The 22120-nt window shown below is 41.1% G+C and overlaps 2 protein-coding genes across 2 annotated transcripts; both read left to right on the top strand.

The window, feature by feature from the left end:
• The first annotated feature begins 52 nt into the window (after positions 1-52).
• Positions 53-12154, top strand: lss (lanosterol synthase (2,3-oxidosqualene-lanosterol cyclase)). Its single transcript, XM_030081654.1, has 22 exons — positions 53-240; positions 1074-1242; positions 1647-1785; positions 2846-2954; positions 3041-3162; positions 3424-3520; positions 3740-3875; positions 4637-4745; positions 5025-5143; positions 5478-5575; positions 5751-5778; positions 6037-6093; positions 6263-6334; positions 6798-6848; positions 7664-7813; positions 8178-8274; positions 8784-8889; positions 9240-9305; positions 9404-9484; positions 10012-10182; positions 10872-10950; positions 11414-12154. The coding sequence occupies exons 1-22, from the start codon at positions 227-229 to the stop codon at positions 11549-11551; spliced, it is 2208 nt and encodes a 735-aa protein (XP_029937514.1). The 5' UTR covers positions 53-226; the 3' UTR covers positions 11552-12154.
• Positions 12155-19322: 7168 nt separating this feature from the next.
• LOC115379927 (putative per-hexamer repeat protein 5) lies at positions 19323-21468 on the top strand. Its single transcript, XM_030080897.1, has 4 exons — positions 19323-19334; positions 19802-19842; positions 19976-20400; positions 20731-21468. Exons 3-4 carry the CDS (start codon positions 20036-20038, stop codon positions 20771-20773), a joined length of 408 nt encoding a protein of 135 aa, XP_029936757.1. The 5' UTR covers positions 19323-19334; positions 19802-19842; positions 19976-20035; the 3' UTR covers positions 20774-21468.
• Positions 21469-22120: the final 652 nt, after the last annotated feature.

Genomic DNA, 22120 nt, shown 5'->3' with positions numbered 1-22120 from the left:
TGGACGGCCTTCCCTCTGCTCATATCTCTCCATGTAGAAAACAGCTCGGAAGGCAGCGTGAAGGCCACTGGGAGCTGTAGTCAAAGTTGTATTGAAGCAGGTGATTTGCTGTGTTAAGTCACTACAGTACCCACACACAGCGCACACAGGGCCGACCCTCCAGAGGAGGAGAAATACAAGTGAACCCACGGGGCTCAGCGGAGAATTCAAGCCGTGAACTCCGAGAATGACTGGGGGGACGTGAGTATTTCTTTCTCATATTATCAATGAAGAGGCGTATTTACTCGTAAAAGCGTGAACAACGAATGAATAATTAATGAATTTAATGGATAAAATGCATAATGACCACTGGACCGTACGAAAAGTACTGACAGTAGGTCCAGTTTTGGGCATAGTAATGCGTTACTTGTTATTTAATTTTATGTGAAAAAGACTGAATTTCTATGGCGCTACCGACCAGTCAAAGCGCTTTACAAAGTTTACTTCACATTACCCATTCACACACACACACGCACCAGTTAGTGTAGTATTTTTTCAGGAAGCAGTAAGTCGTTACACTACTTAAGTAACATTGACATTGTAACTTGTTACATCACAGCGTCGCGTGTGGTTTGATGGTGCTGCGTAGACTTCGTTAAGGTATCTTTCATAACACAGTAAATAATCTTAAGTCCTAAGTTTGCCTCTCTGAAAGCTGCAGAATGCATTTTTGTTGTACAAGCGTGAGTAAAACCCAAATCCTGTGTAATACCTGGTATCTAATGGTAAAAAATCATGCCACTGAAATTGCCCTCTACTATTTGCAGGTTGATTGCAGGTGGTATCCCCTGGCATCATACTGTATAAGCCAAAATTTAATTTGTAAAATAAATAAATAAAAAACACCACAAGGAAGCTTTTGTAATGTCCCACTAATCAGTCCCTTTCTGTGTTTGTTACAAGCTAGATATCTGATCTGGGTTTGTTCCAAGCATAATGCACTTTTTTGAAATGTCTATGAAGAAAGTGCATGGGAAGCTTACCTCCAGAGCCAAGATCACAGAGGTCCAAAACAACACTTGTTTCTCTTCCAGGCAGCTGCGGAGGCGTGGGGGGCCGTACAAGACGGAGCCCGCCACAGACCTGACTCGCTGGAGGCTGACCAACGTTGAGGGAAGACAAACATGGCGCTATGTGAAAGATCAAGACTCCCCAGACAGAGAGCAGACCATGCTGGAAGCCCACTCACTAGGCTTGGATACGGTGGGCTGTACATCCTTGTCCACTATTGATAATGATGAAATAGGATCTCCTGCCTTTCTTTGTTTCAGATCTCAAACAAAATGATTATGGGAGATGAAGAAAAAAGGCTAAGATAAATGAATGGAGGGACTTAAGTCAAGTCAGTGAGACAGACAGTTTTATGGTAACATCCAACATAATCCATACGTATAATAAACTGTACTGTCCACAGTTTCCAGCTCTAGCAACACAGCATGCATCAGCATAATCTGGACTATGATGGGAAACAGCCTCTTCCTTTGCTGGACATGAATAGTGTCTTATTTCACCAGGGAAGAACAAGATAGAGTAGATAAGAATATAGCCAAGTCCTCAGACAAGGTTTGGCTGGTTTGGGTGTTTAATTCTCACTGTTTTCACCACAGAGCAGGTACATGCCTGGCTCCCCAGCTGCCCATACAGCTGTGGACGCAGCACTGAAGGCAATGCACTTCTACAGTCACCTCCAGGCCGAGGACGGCCACTGGGCAGGGGACTATGGTGGACCTCTCTTCCTGCTCCCAGGCAAGCCCAGTCATTCTCCCTGTGTGCTTTATTTCACTTGACATCAGTGTCTCAACCTGCAGCAGTCATCTTTCAATGTTCCCTGTGAGCGCTGAGTTTCATTTAATGCTGCACAAGACAGTGTTTTTATGTGACAGATAGGGGTGGAACAGTTCAGTTTGTGTTGCAGGTTTTTGGCCCCAGTTTCGGTTTCAGTACGGTTTGTTTTGTACATTAGGGAGAAAAAAAACACCAGTGTTTCTAATATTCCGTGTATTTTGTCTTATTTGCAAAAATAACTGCAGAGATTTTGGATAACAATATGAAATCAAATATTCTTCAAGAATGTACTACAAACATAAGTACTTTCAGTATGTCCGTTAGCTAAGTGTGTGGTGAGATGGCTGTCGTACAGTGGAAATGTTTGTAACACTGTACTTTGTAGGGTGTATTGTGTATTGAACAGTTAATTTTATGGTCCGGTTTTGCACCATAATTAACATTTTGTTCGTTACAGTTCAGTTTCACCCCCTTAGTTACAGAACAGAGCATCCCAAGGGGTCTTGGTTTTAATCGACATGTCAAGTGAAATACAAATTGTCAACATAGCGGCAGTGAGTGAACGTTAATCTCACGTTCCTGGCTGGGTTTGTAAACATGAGTGTCACGTGATGTGATTTCTGAATCTGGAAATTTCCTAGTGCACTGTACATATGTGCCTTATACCTTAAGTGTCATTGAAAAGCGCAACACTGCTTTTTCTCTTTGTGCAAATTACATGAGTGATAATCAGGGACACACTGAGTTCATGCAAACCATCTCTTCATATAATCATCATCATCATCATCATCATCATCATCATTTTGCAGAACTGAGTTGCTTTCAGTGGCATGGTTGAGTGGCATGTGGTTACCAATGATGTTGAAAAGAGGATTTCGGGGTAGGAGAATTCTGACAGTGGCCCCTCAGAACCCAATATGTTTGTGTGTATCAGTGTGCATTTGCAGGTGTATTTGTGTGTGCATGTGCATGTATGTATTGGCAATCATATATGTGTGCATGTTTGTGTTGTGGTTCCTAGGTCTCTTGATCACATGCCATGTGGCTAACATCCCTCTGGACGCAGCGTGGAAGAAGGAGATGGTGAGGTACCTGCGCTCTGTCCAGCTGCCAGACGGAGGCTGGGGCTTGTAAGTCAGCAGCGCTCAAACAGAAAAATCTTTTTTTAAACTGCAGCTGTGGCAGTATTGTGATTATGTGTTTTGCTTTTATGCAGACATATTGAAGATAAGTCTACAGTGTTTGGTACAGCACTCAGCTACACCTCACTAAGGATCTTGGGAGTGGAACCTGATGACCCCGACATGGTTCGTGCCAGGAACAACCTACACAGCAAAGGTCGGAAGACATTCATTGAATTGGACGTGCAAAGCTGGCTCTTGAAATGTACATATTTACCTTCAGAGATAAATGGCTTTATTTTAGGGATTAACTTGTTGGTCAGTGTTCAATAAAAATGTGAATCTGAAATATGGCCCATGCTCCACCTCATTTCTAAAGGTTATTATTCAGTAGTTTGATCCTAATAACCATGCCATTAATCGGTGTTACCAAGACTAGCTGTATACTAAAGCGGTCGGTGTGTTGTGTTCTGTACAGGAGGAGCTGTGGGAATTCCATCCTGGGGTAAATTCTGGTTGGCCATCTTAAATGTGTACAGTTGGGAAGGAATGAACACACTCCTACCAGAGATGTGGTGAGTTTCCCATCCTGACGCGACAGAATCTCCCCTCCTACCTGTCAGCAAGGCGGGGCTACATTGTTAAGACCTGTGTTTGTACACCAAGGGTTTTCTTGGATTGTCTGTGAATTAATTTTGAGTTTCTGCCACAGTGCTACAAAGAAGGGAATCATTTGTTGGCATAGTGTAGTTTTTCCATGCGACATTCCTTTGATGTGTCTTTGGTTGTTGCAGGTTGTTCCCCACTTGGATGCCAGCACATCCCTCTACCCTGTGGTGCCACTGTCGCCAGGTGTACCTCCCCATGAGCTACTGCTACGCTGTCAGGCTGACCGCCCAGGAGGACGCGCTGGTCCTCAGCCTCAGAGAGGTGCACCACCCAACCTCAGTCCACAGGGGGGCGACATGCTCCAGGCATTATGCTTAAAATAAGCTAATTAATCAAGGACCTATACAACACTTTAACACTGTAAAAAGCAGCAGTTGGTAATATAACTTTTATTTGAGAGCCCATTTTGATTGTTTTGATTGTTTGGTGATGTATTTGTCTCATTCCTATTGCTATGTCTATGGATATTCTCATTTATCCAGGTCATCGTTCTCTTTGGGCAAAAATGAATCATAGGCAACTGGACTTGTATTAGTCTTAGGAAGACGTTTCGCCTCTTATCCAAGGGGCTTCATCAGTTCATGCGCATCGGTCTTTCTAGTCCGCACTGGTCAGACTAGTGCGGACTAGAAAGACCGATGCGCATGAACTGATGAAGCCCCTTGGATAAGAGGCGAAACGTCTTCCTAAGACTAATACAAGTCCAGTTGCCTATGATTCATTTTTGCCCAAAGATTCCTATTGCTAAGATCATTGAAATGTTACAAACCCCTAACACAGGTTGAAGTGGACAAGGTAGACTAAGTGGATGTTTCCTTTTAATATGATACAAAACCAAAACCTATGCTGAAGATACAGCCAAATATAATATTTCTTCTACTTTGCCAGTCTCAGACCCAAACTGGACCACACCTTCGATTCTGACTTAAAGTCTGAGAGATCAGGACCAAATGAAATTTCCACAGAATTAACAAAAAGGTTTTGTTGATGTGTCTGGCTTACCTGCCCTTTTTGTTCCTCAGGAGCTGTATGTCCAGGACTATGGCACCATTGACTGGCCGGCTCAGAGGAACAATGTGGCAGCATGTGACATATACACACCTCACAGCACACTGCTCTCCGTAGCCTACAGTACGTAGCAGCAGGTGTACTGGTCACCTATATCCATACTGGGTTTGTCATATGTTAACGTGAAATGTTCCATATAATTGTCCATGATGTATATAGGTATATAATATTACAAATATGAGCTAGTTAGAATCAAATAATCATATTAAATTCCTCCACTAATTTGGAGATGGATGATGGGCAGCGCTCCCAGCAACAGGTATTTAACTGTAACATATTAGAGTCAAAAATGTCTTGAGTTCTCACCGTTGCTCTGTGCTTTGCTTTCGTGTTTCCTTGCAGTGGTGATGAACGTGTATGAGGCCCACCACAGCACTGCACTGAGACAGAGAGCCGTCAAAGAGCTGTATGAGCACATACAAGCTGATGACCGCTTCACAAAATGTATCAGCATTGGACCAGTAAGAGAGAGATGGTTGTATAATTCACTATAAGCAGATTTTACACTGCTGTCCCTGTACTGTGTCCACAGTTTGCCTGTTGCTTTTGTAGACAGTTAATCTAATGCCTGGTTATCACCCTTATTCTTTATAGATGTGTGTTGTTTTCACTGTTTTTTTTGCGTCTGTCCATCAAGACATCCTATATAATAAATACCATTGAGCCATGACATGAAAACCAGAAGAAATTGATTCTGTGGCCTCGACTTAGAGGGGCCTCATCTTCTACATGGCATGTCCAAGTCCTCCGCCTGCCATGCTTATTTTTGACATCATCTGTCCCTCTCTCCCTCAGATCTCAAAGACCATCAACATGCTGGTACGCTGGTATGTGGATGGTCCCGCCTCTCCTGCCTTTCAGGAGCATGTGTCCCGGATCCCCGACTACCTCTGGTCAGTCAGCCAGTCTCTTACAACTCAACAATGTATGAATCAATTGGACCAAACTTTGGTGCCATCATCTTAGCTGAAGCTGCTAGCAGTTTTCTTAAAGCACCTCATAACAATAATAAGCCAAAGATGCAGACTACACAAACTATAAACTAACAGTAAACTCTCTGTGGTCCAGGTTGGGACTGGATGGCATGAAAATGCAGGTGAGGCTGCTTTTTTTCTATTTTTCTTTGAACCTAACTGGGGAGGGCAGTATACATGAGCATACACATTGTGTAGTAGTTTTCTAATGTTATAGAATCAAATCTCGCCAGGATTGTCTCTTCATGTTTCTCAACAGATGCAGAAGATAGACTAAAATAGTCTAAATGATTATTATAAGTGAGAATGAACAACAAAACTACCAGAGAACTTAGAGGTTCTTTCAGTTTCTTTCAGTTCTGTCTTTTTGTCCAACTTAGGGCACCAATGGATCTCAGCTTTGGGACACTTGCTTTGCTGTACAGGCTTTCCTTGAGGTGTCGTAGACCCGTTCACTCATATTGCCAGTCTTGTTAATGTTGAATTGTTTAACATATTCCAGCAACAGCTGACACAGTCATTCTTTTGTTTTGTTTTGTTTTGTTTTGTTTTGTTTGTTTTGTTTTGTTTTGTTTTGTTTTGTTTTGTTTTGTTTTGTTTTTTCAGGCGGGAGCCCAGGACAACCCCAGACTACTCAAGTGCCTTCAACATGCCCATCAGTTCCTCACCGTCACACAGGTATGACCAGCATGCTGAGATGACGATAATACTGTAGGTGGAATTTGTTGAACACATATTTGCATTTATTTAAATCATACAGTGGATTTTGAACACTTCATTGTTGCATTCACCATCAGCAAGAAGACTCTTGCACAAAGGATATTTTCATCTTATCCAGTGTTTTCTCAAAGCATGCAGGACTGTGTTCGCTTTCAATTTCAAGTGGAAAATAAATATAACAGGTTTTCCACAGACAGCATGAGTAAAACACAAAACAAGTGTTTTACTATCCCACTGATAAAAGACACTTTGAGGAAACATCTGATGTGGCAGCGCTGTATACACTGTGTCTGTTTGAGTTTTGCATGACCACAGAGAGATTAACTCGTTGAACCCTGTTAAATGTCAAAACATCGTTTGAACGTGGAATGCTTCCATGGAAGTCGTGTGCGATGCCTGACCAGTTTTACCACTCTCTCAGATACCCGAGAATCCTCCTGAGTACCAGAAGTACTACAGACAGATGAACAAGGTAAAACAGAGTGTGTGTAAGAGCCAAACGTTTCAAGCACCAAGTTATGCCCCTACCTGCTTACCTGTTGAGTTGTTTACTTGTTTGTGTTTCATTTGGGCATATGTATTTTGTTTTATTTTGTTTTGCTTTTGAGAACCCCCTCTTCTGTGTTTGCTCTGCATGCAGGTCTGCTCTATACATCTGTGCTTTTGTGGACACACACTGAGCATACTCTTGTGTGTGTGTTCTGAGTAGGAATGCATATCTTGCAGGATTAGAAATTAATAGCTTGGGGCAAAAAGTTTTTTGAACGTTTTTTGAAAAGATTGGGCAAAATGCTGTCAGTAATTAGAAAGCCCCTTGTTTCTTATTTAATTATAAATTAGATTTTTGATAGATAGATTTAGATAGATAGATTTTACTTTTATCTAAATATTTCATTATTATTTCATTATATCTTAGATTTTGTTAGTTGAATGGGAAAATATTCCTCAACACAAAATGAAAAGCAGTGTTTTACGAAATACCTCAGTAACTGAGCGGTAAAAGATGGAGAGAAAATAATACTTTTTTGTGTAAGGCCTGCTGCCACTTTCCAGCTGTGGGATTGGGTGTGAGATGTGTGGCTTATTTTGATTTAAATTCAAACAAATCTTTGTGTTGCAAATTCATTATTTTTTAGCAAAAAGTGAATCAAATGCATTATTTCATAAGTGACTCTAAAAATGAGCCCAAAATGACTTGAAAAATCAGATAAAGGGGACCCAAGAAAATAAAGTGCTCATGTATGTGCCGGTACTGAACATGAACATGTGTGTGGATGTGTGTATCAGGGAGGCTTCCCCTTCAGCACCCGGGACTGTGGCTGGATGGTGGCCGACTGCACAGCCGAGGGCCTGAAGTCAGTGATGCTGCTGCAGGAGCTCTGTCCCTCCGTTGGCCAGCCGGTCCCCTCAGAGCGCCTCTGTGATGCTGTCAGTGTGGTGAGTCTGCAGCTGCTCCATGAGGATAAATGATGCAATACTCCTTTGGTTGACCTGTCACATTGTTGTTGTTGTTGTTGTTTCAAGTTTTATTTGGTCTAATTGTCTCATCAGTCTAAACCCTCATCCCCAGAATATCACAGGTTCAAGTCCATCTTTGATTTTGGGGAAAGCAATGATCATGTTGACCAAGATTAGTTGCACTGGCCTAGAAAACAGGAATCGCATGTAGTTCTTAAAACAAGTGGTGTCCTCAAATATTTATGGTTCTCACAGTAGAGACAGCACCCTTACACCGCTGAAGAACTTCAGTCATTACAGACTCTACTGTGCTAGTGACAATGGCGTTATCTTATCTTCATAGCTGCTAAACATGAAAAATGCAGACGGTGGTTTTGCCACATATGAAACCAAGAGAGGAGGGAGACTTCTGGAGCTGCTAAACCCCTCCGAGGTGTTTGGTGAGTCTGCATTTGATGTAGAGATGCACTGATTCCATGCACATGTCAATGCAAATCATCATGTGTACAAAACAATATAGATCTAAACATCTAGTCCACTGCATTCTTAATTTAACATACTGCACCATATCACCAGATGGTATCAGATCATTATTTGACAGAGCAGCCAGTGTTACTCAGCTTGGAAACATGTTGAGAAACCAGGATTTGAAAATGGGGAACACAGAGCCAATTATAAACATGACCTTTTTGGTTTTTTGCAACATTAGGTAGAAAAAAAAATACCCTGCATGTGTTGCAATGTTACACCCTCTGCCATGATTATTCCTTGTCAATGGACGGGGATTCCCCATGCTATGATCTGGTTCCTTACGAAAGAGGATGTTACAGTAAAATACAGGGCTGTAGTGGTGAACACTGTCACTGTGCTCTCTCTCTCGTCACCCTTAACAGTTCATAATCCATTCATAATCCATCATATCAAGTCATCTTCTCACTCCCACTCACAGGTGACATCATGATAGACTACACCTATGTGGAGTGCACATCAGCAGTGATGCAGGCCCTGAGGCATTTCCAGAAGGCACACCCTGAGCATCGTGCTGAGGAGATAAGGTACAAACACACACACACACATGCACCCACGCACATACATGAGGCCGCTCTCAAACACTGGACCTCTGTTGAAGTATGGTAGTGCTGCCAAAACGATATGTAAATATGATTTAACAAATTATACATGCATAACAACTGTTTTTTAAAGACTTTAAAATTTGTGATTTTAAATAACTCACAAATGTATACAGAAAACACTTTATGAAAGAAAAAAAAACAAACAGACAAACAAACACTGTCCTCTTTAATCATATAATTTCTTGTTTCAAAGCTCCTCTCGAAGTTCAGTGGCATGTAGTGGCAGTTTGTCGAGGTTATAAAGGTCTCCTGTGTTTTTGTTTCCTCCTCAGGTCCACTCTAAGAGAAGGACTGGATTACTGCAGGAGGGTGCAGAGGCCTGATGGATCATGGGAAGGGTGGGCCTATGTCTGATAATTTACTACCCATGATAAATTTCACTGTGCTCTAGGCAAATCACACTCTTCAAATCTAATCACTCTCTGTGTGCACCCAGGTCCTGGGGAGTGTGCTTCACTTACGGAATTTGGTTTGGCCTTGAAGCGTTTGCGTGTATGGGTCACATCTACAAGGATGAGTAAGGGCTCCAAACATTTAGCACAAACACAACTCTGGGAGCTTTCTGCTGTGCTTGATAGTGGGAGAGAAGACAGAAGCGAAGGGGAATGACGTGACAAGTGATGTAGATCATTTTGAACCCACAGTATGACGAGTACATTGCATTTACGCCTGCTGAGCCGTCAGGATGCTCATAATGACTGCATAAGTCTTACTAACATACACAAAAATAGCATAATCCTTTAATATCTTCACCCTCTCTACCCACTTAATCCATGAATATGAGATCTCAGTGAATTTTCTAACAGACATTTTAAAACCTGAGACAGTTCAGACATATAGTAGATTGTTCAGATACCTAACCCTATTTTAAAAACACTATATTCAGTCAAACAGTGTTTGTCTATGACAGCAGGCTTGAGTAGAGCAAAGTAAAATCCTTGCTGCTCCGTTCTTGAACATCTTTTCACTTCTTTTACTCTTTAAGCGTATATGGTTGTGAAGGTCCCATCCTCATCTCTCCCCTGCCGTGTCCTCCTCTCCCAGGGATGTGTGTGTGGAGGTGCAGAGAGCCTGTGAGTTCCTGCTGGAGCGACAGATGTCAGACGGAGGTTGGGGGGAGGACTTTGAGTCATGCGAGCAGCGGCGCTACATCCAGAGCAGCAGCGCTCAGATCCACAACACCTGCTGGGCTCTGCTGGGCCTCATGGCTGTCAGGTACAGTTATAGTTGACATTTATGCTCCATCGATATGGGACAGGACTGGATCTGATGGGATCAGGTTGGGGCTGGCTGAAGTTCTCACTGATTTACTGTAGGTCAGTTTTGGGATTAGAAATCTTATCAGGAAATACATGGAAGTTGTTTTCAGTTTTAAGCTCACAAAAGCCCTGTCACACTATGGCCTTTATTTTAGTTCAGGCAGGCATTTTTATAGTTTGGGTTGGTCCAGGAGTGAAGCCAATAATTCTTTGTTAGTTTGTTTTGTTTTGTTGCATTAATCTCTAATTCAATGCTGTGGACTTGTGCTGCTGTTTGTAAATGTATGTTTTTTTATTCAGCTGGCTGCAAAAAGAATTTCAGTTTCATAAATGGAGCATGCATGTCCAGTTTGGCGATCCTAGAAAAAAGCGTGGTGTTTCAACCTTTTGGAGTAGTTTTGACCTCATGCCGATTCTACCTGTTTCCTTTACAAGGAAACTTTTCTTTGGGATAATACAATTGAATTCAGTTCAGTTCAGCTGAACTGAATGTAATCAGCTTAAATTATTTGAAATTAATTTGACCACTAAGGTACAAAATTGTGATGGTTTATGAATCTGCATTAACTGAGGACATTGAGGCAGCTCAGTCGTCAGATCACCTCATGAGGCTGATTGTCTGCTGTGTCTCATGTTTGTAACCAGGCATCCTGACAGCCAAGCCATTGAGAGAGGAATACAGCTGCTGATTGACAAGCAGCTGCCCAATGGGGACTGGCCCCAGGTCAGTCTCTGCCCCCCAGTGTTAAAGGCATTTCTGTATTTGTCATTTCTGCAGAGTCACAACGATGAACAAGAATGAACTCACGTAAATGCAGTCGACTGCCCCCATCTGCTTGTCCACATTTCCAGTTTATCTATATTCCAGATCAGTGATTGCACTGTATTGTACTGTACTGTACTACACTACAGTCTGCTCCGCTACAGTGCACAGTGCTGTGTTGCAGTATACAGGACTTGAAAAGACTCTTAAACAATACTGCATAATTGTATAAATTACTTTAGTTTACTATGTGTTACTGTATTATACTGCCATATGATAGACTATCCTATACTACACTATGTAATCCTGTTGTTACACCAACCCATAATATATTAATATAATACAACTGACCTCCCCCAAGAATATATGAGATGTAAGAATTAATGGGGTTTTAAAATGTGTTGCTGTATGTTTCCCTCCCCAGGAGAATATCCCGGGTGTCTTCAACAAGAGCTGTGCTATCAGCTACACCTCCTATAGAAACGTCTTCCCCATCTGGGCTTTGGGACGCTTCTCAGCCCTTTACCCCTCCAGCCCCCTGGCCGGGAAGGTCAAGCTCTGATGACCCTCAAAAGGTCAAGTTTATTCTGACTGAACACCCGGATTTGGAAGCAAAGACCATGCCTCCTACCAAAGGAAAGATGCAGAGCTGTTACTCAATATGTATGTTTCTGTGCTTCAGCTCTTTTTTGACTGAAAAGATGACACAGCACTGATACAGTACCCATCAGGAAAACACACTGCAGTCAGACCAAGGTCAAATAGCATTTGCAAGTAATTGTTCAACAGGATAATATAATGAGTGCCAGGAAGTTTAGACTGTATGTAGAAATTATCTAAAAAAATCACTTGAGTGTATGTTTTTATGACAACTTATCTGATACTATCTGAACTGTCCTGATTCTTTACTAATTGACTCTGGTCTCTGCTTGTCAGTGTAATTTGTAAGTGCAGCTCTTGTATTAGCTGACAAGTTGACATTCCAACATGGCTCATTTCCCAGAGCAATATTTCCACAGTGTGCAGACACCGCTGCTTCTTGAGACACATGTAAGGGTGCCTTATTTTGATATGACGTGTATGAAAGCATTCATTTTGATGTTGTCTCATATCCATGTCCTCTACCAGTAAATATCAATACAGAGTAAATCATTTTTCTTTCGAATTGTCTTGATTGGATATGACCTCAGTGAAGTTGCTGCTCCCTGCTTACCTCAGAGAGGTTTGTGCTTCATCAAAAGTCAGACACAGAGCACATTTGAAAATGTGAGCAGTGCATGAATCCCAGGACATAATCCTGATCCATCAGGATCTTTGACAGTTTTACAGATGATGAGAATCCTTCTGGATGAAAACTAAACCATGTAATGTGGAAAATACAGACACACTTAGCAAAACAGAGGCACCAGAGCCCTTGAGGGGGGAACTTATTGGTAGCTCAGTGTCTTCACACATTTTACAACATGTTTCATGGGAATGCAGTTTACAAACATCCAGTTCATGCAGACAAAAGAATGTTTAAGAGAGTGTGTGTGAGTGTCACTGACAAATCCAAGAATGAGTTAATGATGGGAAACAATTTGAACTCTTCAGCAAGTGATGACAGACATGAGTTGTATTTCACAATTCTATGTGTTTAGCCCTTTAGGAGCTGTCTCTGAAATTATAACTGTGCACATCAGCTGTGAAACTGAGCACACTCAGGGAGACTGAAATCTGTTGTCAAGGATGGCTAAGTGCATGAGGTCGATCAATAAACAAGGTGGCTTCTCTTATTGAGACATACAAGGTATTTGTTGACCGTGACAATTTGTAGATTTCCAATGACATTAAGTGTATTTTTACAGTTTTTCTACACATGATATGTACTTAGACAAAAGAATGACCTCTAGTCAGTATCTGGAATTGAAATAAAGATAATGGGCTCTTTTCTTCCATGTATAGTGGCAGGACAGCACACCCAGTTTGTGCCCATCTCCTGCGACCCCACTAGTTTGAAACAGCAGTTCACTGGGAAGAGAGAGCAGCAGGGGAAGAGGAAGGGCAAGGGGACAGGAAGAGCACCTGTCAAATCAATCTGATTATGTTGAGGCAATCTGAAGTACAACACTATATAATATCTAATGATGTTGACCTAGTTTTGATTCGTATACCCAGAGAAATGTTCAACTTATGCATTTTTATGCAGAGGTAGTGCTTTCAGACTCTGTCCTTTTTGTCCCTTTGAGTTACGGTGGCTTGTAATTGATGCAAAAAATAAATTCATCCCAGCCAAGGAATTGCGAGTGTCCTGAGATTCCAATGGGTGCAGATTTTGTGTTTCTCATTTTGAGTTTTGAACACCAGAAATCTTCACATCTGGCCAAGTAGTCATCAGTCACTGGTACTGATCAGCAGTCCCTCGCAGATATTATGTCGCCATTTTGGGACACTAGAAATCTCACTTATGATCAGCTTAAAGTCGGTTCCCAGCATGGTGGAGCCGAGCCGGACAGCCTATCAGGAGCCAGAGCTGTCTCTCTCCCAGAAGAGGTCAGACACCATCCTGAGGATGAAGGTGGTGTTGATTGGAGAGGTGCTGAACAGCGGACCTCTCCCCACCCTCCATATCACCCCTTTCTCGGGCTGACTACCCATGAGGACGCCCTGGCCCTCAGCCTCAGACAGGTGCTCCTCCCACCTCAGCCCACAGGGCCGCGACATACTCTATACACTATATTACATTATACAGTAACTGTGACGTTTTGGGGTCAATCCTGAAGAATCAAAGGGTGAGGTCTTTTCTCTAGACTTTGCATTTTGCATTATTGTTCCAACAATCATACTGGGTGAAGTCATTGTGGAGTCAGAGATACCAGTGTCTTTTCCCTCATCATCCTTAATAGACCAGAATAGATACAAGAATAGATTTTTTGTCAGCTGCTTCTCTAGCCTCTTGTATTGTATGGATCATGTTCAGGCACATTCTGAAGCCACTGAAACATAACAAATTCCTCACAGAAGCTGAATTGGACAAGCAGGCAGTGGACAAGCAGTCACACCTCATCACAAAATAACTCCTGGAATGCACTGAACACAGATAACTGATGACTGATGACTGATGGTGTAAGAGTGTAACAGTTACCAGTGGTGGATGATCTAAAAACTATGTTGAAGACACAGCCAAATACAAATTTTCTTCAGCTTTGCCAGTCTTCAACCCAGATGGGACATAAGACCACAACCTTAGATTCTAACTTTAAGCTACAAAATCCTTATCAAAATTAATAATAAGTCAAATCATAATATCATATTCCTCCACTAATTTGGTAATTGCTGATGGGCAATCCCAGCAACAAGCACTCAACTGTAACATATTAGGTTAAAAAAAAATCTTTAAATGTAACCATGGAAATTAGATGTTTTTATGTACTGGTATGTGGATGGTTCCTCCTCTCCTGCCTTTCAGGAGCATGTGGCCCGGATCCCTGAGTACCTCTGGTCAGTCAGCCAGTCTCTTACAACTCAACAATGCATGAATCAATTGGACCAAACTTTGGTTCCATCATCTTAGCTGAAGCTGCTAGCAGTTTTCTTAAAGCACCTCATAATAACAATAATAAGCCAAAGATGCAGACTACACAAACTATAAACTAACAGTAAACTCTCTGTGGTCCAGGTTGGGACTGGATGGCATGAAAATGTAGGTGAGGAGTTTTTCTATGTTGCATTTAATTTGCATTTAATTTGGGTTGACAGTGTGTTCACTTTCCATTTCAAGTGGAAAATAAATATAACCGGTTTTCCACAGACAGCATGAGTAAAACACAAAACAAGTGTTTTACTATCCCACTGATAAAAGACACTTTGAGGAAACATCTGATGTGGCAGCGCTGTATACACTGTGTCTGTTTGAGTTTTGCATGACCACAGAGAGATTAACTCGTTGAACCCTGTTAAATGTTAAAACATCGCTTGAACGTGGAATGCTTCCATGGAAGTCGTGTGCGATGCCTGACCAGTTTTACCACTCTACCAGATACCTGAGAATCCTCCTGAGTACCGGAAGTACTACAGACAGATGAACAAGGTAAAACAGAGTGTGTGTAAGAGCCAAACGTTTCAAGGACCAAGTTATGCCCCTACCTGCTAACCTGTTTAGTTGTTTACTTGTTTGTGTTTCATTTGGGCATATATATTATGTTTTGTTTTGTTTTGCTTTTGAGAACCCCCTCTTCTGTGTTCATTCTGTTATGCTCTATACATTTGAGCTTTTGTGGACACACACTGAGCATACTCTTTTGTGTGTGTTTGGGAACAAATCTTTGTGATGCAAATTTAGTATTTTTTTTTAGCAAAAAGTGATGCAAATGTATTACTTCATAAGTGACTCTAAAAAACTGCACAGCCGAGGGCCTGAAGTCAGTGATGCTGCTGCAGGAGCTCTGTCCCTCCGTTGGCCAGCCAGTCCCCTCAGAGCGCCTCTGTGATGCTGTCAGTGTGGTGAGTCTGCAGCTGCTCCATGGAGGATAAATGATGCAATACTCCTTTGGTTGACCTGTCACATTGTTGTTGTTGTTTTTTCAAGTTTTATTTGGTCTAATCGGTGTCATCAGTCTTAACCCTCATCCCCAGAATATCACAGGTTCAAGTCCGTCTTTGATTTTGGGGAAGGCAATGTTCATGTTGACCAAGATTAGTTGCACTGGCCTAGAAAATAGGAACCGCATCTAATTCTTAAAACAAGTGGTGTCCTCAAATATTCGTGGGGTTTACTTCATAGCTCAATGGTGCATTTTCTGACAGAGCAGCCAGTGTTACTCAGCTGGGAAATATGTTGAGAAACCAGCATTTGAAAATGGGGAAGAGGGAACCAATTATAAACATGACCTTTTTGCCTCTTTGCAACACTAGATAGAAAAAAAAGGAAGTACCATGTATTACGGATATGTTGCAATGTTATGTCCTCGGTTGTGACTACTCCTTGTCAATGAATGGAGGATTCCCTGTGCTATCACGTGGCTCCTTATGAGAGGATGCTTATTGTGAATGAAAGCCATAATGTTGAGAATGTAAAATTGAATTCAGTTAAGCTAAACTTAATTGAATCTGATCTGCTTTGGATCTGGATAAAAATATAATGGAATTAAATTTACATGATTTGAAATTAATTTGACTGCTAAGGTGCAAAATCGTGATGTTTTATGAATCTGCATTAACGGGCGACATTGAGGCAGCTCAGTCGTCAGATCACCTCATGAGGCTGTTTGTCTGCTGTGTCTCATGTTTGTAACCAGGCATCCTGACAGCCAAGCCATTGAGAGAGGAATACAGCTGCTGATTGACAAGCAGCTGCCCAATGGGGACTGGCCCCAGGTCAGTCTCTGCCCCCCAGTGTTAAAGGCATTTCTGTATTTGTCATTTCTGCAGTCACAACGGTGAACAAGAATGAACTGAAGTAAATGCAGTCGACTGCCTCCATCTGTTTTTTGTGTCCACAGAGCTCCACATTTCCAGTCTGGTCAGACAAGTTTGCTCTTGACTGTGGTCATGCGGAGCTTTGTGGTTGTCATTGTGCTTCCTTCTTGGCAGGCATTCTTTAAACAGATGGTGTGATGTGTTGTCACGCCTTCCACTTTCACTGTGCTTTTATGTCAGCAAGAGAAATATCTCCTCACTGATGCCAACTTGTATTGATCAGAGTTTGCTTTGGTTACCATAATTACCTCATGGGCTAAAAACATGTATGATTTAGTATATTATACTATGCTGCAGTATACAGAACTTTAATGGACTCTATATTATACTAAACTACATAATGCTACAAGGTTCTTCAGTTTATTATTCATTATTATATTATACTATAATACGTAAGACTGTTTCCCTCCCCAGGAGAATATCCGGGGTGCTTATCTGATACTATCTGAACTGTCCTGATTCTTTACTAATTGACTCTGGTCTCTGCTTGTCAGTGTAATTTGTAAGTGCAGCTCTTGTATTAGCTGACAAGTTGACATTCGAACATGGCTCATCTCCCAGAGCAATATTTTGACAGTGTGCAGACACTGCTACTTCTTGAGAAACATTTAAGGGTGTTTTGGTTGCCTTATTTTGATAAGACGTGTATGAAAGCATTCATTTCGATGTTGTCTCATATCCATGTCCTCTACCAGTAATTATCAATACAGAGTAAATCATTTTTCTTTTGAATTGTCTTGACTGGATATGACCTCAGTGAAGTTGCTGCTGCTCCCTGCTTACCTCAGAGAGGTTTGTGCTTCATCCAAAGTCAGACACAGAGCACGTTTGAAAATGTGAGCAGTGCATGAATCCCAGGACATAATCCTGATCCATCAGGATCTTTGACAGTATTACAGATGATGAGAATCCTTCTTCATCTGCGCATCACACCATCTAAAAGAATGTTTAAGAGAGTGTGTGACAGCGTCACTGACAAATCCAAGAATGTGTTAATGATGGGAAACTATTTGAACTCTTCAGCAAGTGATGACAGAGGTCTTAAGTCACTGTGTGGGATTAACATTCTAGGTGAATAATTTAAAAAATGCTTTGTTAAAAATGACTAAAATGATACCCATACATATTATTGATATTATGAGTAGTATTAGTATTAGAAACACCCTGTATGTGGCTGGGATTACAATAAAAGTCATTGAACGTTAGTTTACTTATGGAAGGTTGACAGAGAATTTTATTTTTTTTCACCAGCTACCTCCTGTGTCACTCTCACACACACTCACAGACTGCTCAGTAAAGCACTGGGCCAGTTGCTCAAGAGCCTTTCATCTGTCGCTGAAGAAGGGCAGAGTCTTGCTCAGGCTTTCAGTCACAAGTTAAGTTGGAAATAGGGCTCATCTGTCACAGTGCAGTTTTCCCAAGTCAGCCCTGTTTGTTTTTTAGGCTGGACTTTCTGCAGTTAATCACCGTAACTCCATGATGTTTTGCCAAGGACAAGTCGCTGCCCAAGCTTCACTTTTTGTCCTTCACTCACTGCTTTGTTTTTTTAACTGTGACAGCTGGAATTTTGAAATAGGACTGAAGGTGTGGTGATCCTTCAGAATGTTTTTTGGAGTTATCAGTACAGGGTGTGTGTGTGTGCGTGTGTGTGTGTGTACGTGTGTGTGTTTGTGTGTGCTACGTGGATTCATTTTATCATTGCAGAATCTGCAAATGACATGAAGATTTTGAATGTCAGTGAATGGGAGTGTCCTATTTAAGAAACGGTTTGAAATTGTGTTTATTTGTGCAGCTGGGTTGCAGGTACAGGTGGGACTTCTAGTCAAGCACAGCGCCGACTGCGTAACTTGTTCTCCCTGTGCTTGCTGTGGGTTTGTTTGGAGTCTTGAGCATGACCACTTGTTGATAAGAAGACTGGCATTTAACTCGCCTCCCCCGCCTTTTTCCGACATCTCCCAATGCTTACTAGTTGAATGGAAAGAATGATGAACAGCTCTGGCCATTTTAAGGGTAATGTGTGTGGACGTGAGAGTGTGCATGTGCATGTTTTACGCTTGGTGTGGATCCCAGGAAGAAACGCTGTTGTGTGTGCACCGAGCCAATGAGAATCCTGTATAATACACAAATACCCAATGTGCATGTATGGGTGTGTGTGTATGGGTGTGTTGCTGGGCAGGAGGGAATGCAGAAAACTAACAGCAAAAAAATAAATAAATAAATAAATGGGATTATATTATAAAAGTATAAAATCTATTTCCTCACTTCATTTAACTGAATCATTCAAACATGACAGAAATTACCGGGATGCTAGCAATCATATGATATTTTTTGGGGATGTATTTATTTTTTAATTATTATGTACCTGTGACTCACTAAATTATTATTTTGTGGACCAAAACCTCATGCCAAATCAAATCTGATACTATTTTCTCTAAAAGGTTTTATCTCTTGATTCCATCACAGAGGAGAGTCTGTAGTTCATATGAAATTTGCTATTGAAAAGTATCAAGCATAGAGCACTTTAAACATGCAGAGGACAAAGGACAAAAACTGTAGATAGATAGATGGATAGGTAATATCAGTCTTGCAGATATGTAAATTGAGCTGAAAGATGTATACTTGGTTTACAATATGCAGTAAATAAAATGCAAAAGAATATTCTTGTCATTTAGGCTGCCCCAGTCTGTTAAACATCATGCATGTGTACACATACCCTTACAGGTTAAAAAAGGAAATAAAAAAAAAAAAAAAGAGTTGCTGATTGGTTTATTTGCACTGCCCTTAACCTTGGGTATTGGTCTGCTTCCAGATGAGGTGTGGCTGCATATAAAAGGACAGTCCCTGAGGGGTCGGCTGACTAGTCCTTTGGATCTTCACTCCAGTGCACGGTAAGTTTCACCTCTGAAATTTGAGTGAGCCTCTGTACCTCCCTTGGTGTGATTATTAGAATATTTAAACATATATATAATTGTGTAAATCTAGACACTGATGGTATTTTCAGTATTTCTTTTTCTCTTCTTTTTCACATGCCACCCTTTTGAGTAGCATTACCTTTTGGAATATTTATCAAAGCACACCACCATTCCCAGCATGGACGGCAGCTGTTTTGTTTTGTTTTGTTTTGTTTTGTTTTGTTTTGTTTTGTTTTGTTTTGTTTTGTTTTGTTTTGTTTTGTTTTGTTTTGTTTTGTTTTGTTTTGTTTTGTTTTGTTTTGTTTTTTCCCATGTATTAGATCATACATCAGATGATATATTAGATCATACTGACAGACAGGAGAGAGTGGATCTCTGTGGATTTAATTATTTATGTGGGAGTCTATACCTTTAAACAATTTATTTTTTTCTTCCAATTTCAGGGTTTGGATCTGATATTTTAAAATGTTCAGCAATAATCAAGGTAATTATCACGATTTTATTGTTTGCCATTCATTCTCTGTGTTTCAAATGTACTGAATACACATCAACATACTTAACATACACTTTTGCTAACTGTATGGGGGTGGTCATTTATTATATTTGTGTTTGAATAGGAAACCAGTATCCTGGAGGGCATTCCCAACAGCCATACCCAAACTACCCTCCTCAGCCCCATGGCCCGTCTGGATGCCCTCCTGTTGCCCCACCATGTGCAGGCCATGGGCCCGCCCCAGGTTATGGGCATGGCCCAGGTTATGGACCTGGCCCTGGTTACGGGCCTGGCCCAGGTTACGGGCCTGGCCCAGGTTACGGGCCTGGACCCGGCTGTGGACCTGCGTGTGGATGTGGTCACGGGCACGGGCACGGGCACGGACATGGTCATGGACACGGACATGGTCATGGTCATGGTCATGGTCATGGGCATGGGCACGGGCACGGGCACGGGCATGGGCATGGGCACGGACATGGGCGCAGGCACAGGCACAAGCGTGGTCACATGCATGGCCGTTGTCACAAGAAAGGAAGGAAGAGTCATGGGGTAAGATCAAGTTGTTTTTATCAGGCAGAGTTCGGTTCTTGTTCAGTTACAGCGAATGCGTATTCTTCAGAGTTTAACCTAGGGAAGAAATTGTCCTACCTGACCTATTGAGGAGTAATTTAACAAGAATGTTGTGTTACTAGTAAACAGATTGTGCATAATTTGCATTTTGAATGCATTACACTGAAAGTGAACACACTCCAACTCCCTTACCAAGAACTGCAGTTGATGATAGGATGATGATTTTCTCATTGAGATGAATGGGACTGTCTCCAGGAGTCAGCACTGACTGTCATAACATTTCTCTGTTGTGTTTTTCCCCTCCTCTAGTCCTCCAGCAGCTCCTGCAGCAGTGACTCTGACTAGATCTTGATTCTTTGGAGGAAGAAGAAACAAAATGCCAGCTGGAAACCTTCATCCTTCGGCTATATTCAATAACCGGTTCATTTGACTACTTAAAATTTGGATACATTCATAGCAGTGCTGGATGTTTGCTGACATGATTTTTGAACATCCACTTTATAACGTTTATTTTACCCTCTGCTTTCAACTCAGCTTGTTGCTATAGTGTAGGCTATTCATAATTTGTCTTAAGCAACAGCCGTGTTTACATGTGGTTCTATTACACTTGAATCAAAACTGTACTGGTGATTGTGTGGAAAAAAAAAAATGGTGTCTGTGAATGATAAATGCTACGACAGTACAGTGTGGAATGCTGTGTCTTTTTAATGGTTTTGGATTATTATTTCTTGATTTACCTATGGCTACTTTATATCTCTGTTGGCTTGATTTTTTTTTTATTTTGTTTTCATTTTTGGGCATTTATTTACGTCAGCTGAGCATATTTGCTCTACAACGCCTCACTCCACACCAACACATTTACACAACACATTTCACACTTTTGATCTGCCCAGTGCAATCACAATACTGCTGTTTTGATATTTTACATAACAGAAATGCTTATTGATCTTAATATTCCTTATTTCATTAATATCACAAGGTTATGTCTTTAGGACTATTTTTGTTATGTGGTTTTTGAAATTGCAATAAAACATTTAAACTTACAGATATAGGTAGTGTGGGTCTAATCTAATAATATAAAGGTGGTTGAAACACCTAGTTTTTTTATTGCTATTTTCAGAAGTGTGATATTATATGCAATGTGCAGTGAGATGGACTTACTTTCCATGTGAGCTGTAGCTGAGGAGGGAAGGAGGGGAGCAAGTCGGATGAGATTAAAAATACCAATAAATTGTGATACTGAGCTGTGTAGTTATTACTATGCAGTTCAGCAACAGATTGATTAACAGAGGCTTCACCCCACTAGATGGCAGTGTCCGCAAAATACAAAGCAGACGCTCCTCTCCTATTTTTAATCTTTATTAAAAACTGCATTCAAATAAACAAACATTTCAGACATGTGCTCAATATAATATTTTACAAAGAAACAGCAGTATTAATTAAAAAAAAAATAATAATAATAATAAAAATTCTAATAAACAAAGATAGGGGAAAAATAGAAAAAAAAATAGACATTTATATAAAGTTATTAGAGAATAAGAGTATACATCGGTTATTCCTCTTTAAAGCGCTCACAGAACAGACTGACAGTCTTTATGAGTTTTTTAGTGTTTATAAGTTGGATTGTATTTATATATTCTTTAAATTCACATTAAAAGCAGACGCTCGTCTTCTTGATTGGTGCATACGCCCACTGTGA

This window comes from Myripristis murdjan, chromosome 21 (assembly GCF_902150065.1).
Source record: "Myripristis murdjan chromosome 21, fMyrMur1.1, whole genome shotgun sequence".
Classification (NCBI taxonomy): domain Eukaryota; kingdom Metazoa; phylum Chordata; class Actinopteri; order Holocentriformes; family Holocentridae; genus Myripristis; species Myripristis murdjan.
This window is presented reverse-complemented; position numbering and strand designations above follow the sequence as displayed.

Bases quoted from the DNA above. Each gene is read 5' to 3' on its own strand.
- lss (XM_030081654.1), top strand. The intron at 2,955-3,040 runs GTAAGTCAGCAG...GCTTTTATGCAG, and splicing joins CCAGACGGAGGCTGGGGCTT to ACATATTGAAGATAAGTCTA. The intron at 8,275-8,783 runs GTGAGTCTGCAT...TCCCACTCACAG, and splicing joins AAACCCCTCCGAGGTGTTTG to GTGACATCATGATAGACTAC.
- LOC115379927 (XM_030080897.1), top strand. From the start codon at position 20,036: ATGGCCCGTCTGGATGCCCTCCTGTTGCCCCACCATGTGCAGGCCATG. The intron at 20,401-20,730 runs GTAAGATCAAGT...CCCCTCCTCTAG, and splicing joins AAGGAAGGAAGAGTCATGGG to TCCTCCAGCAGCTCCTGCAG.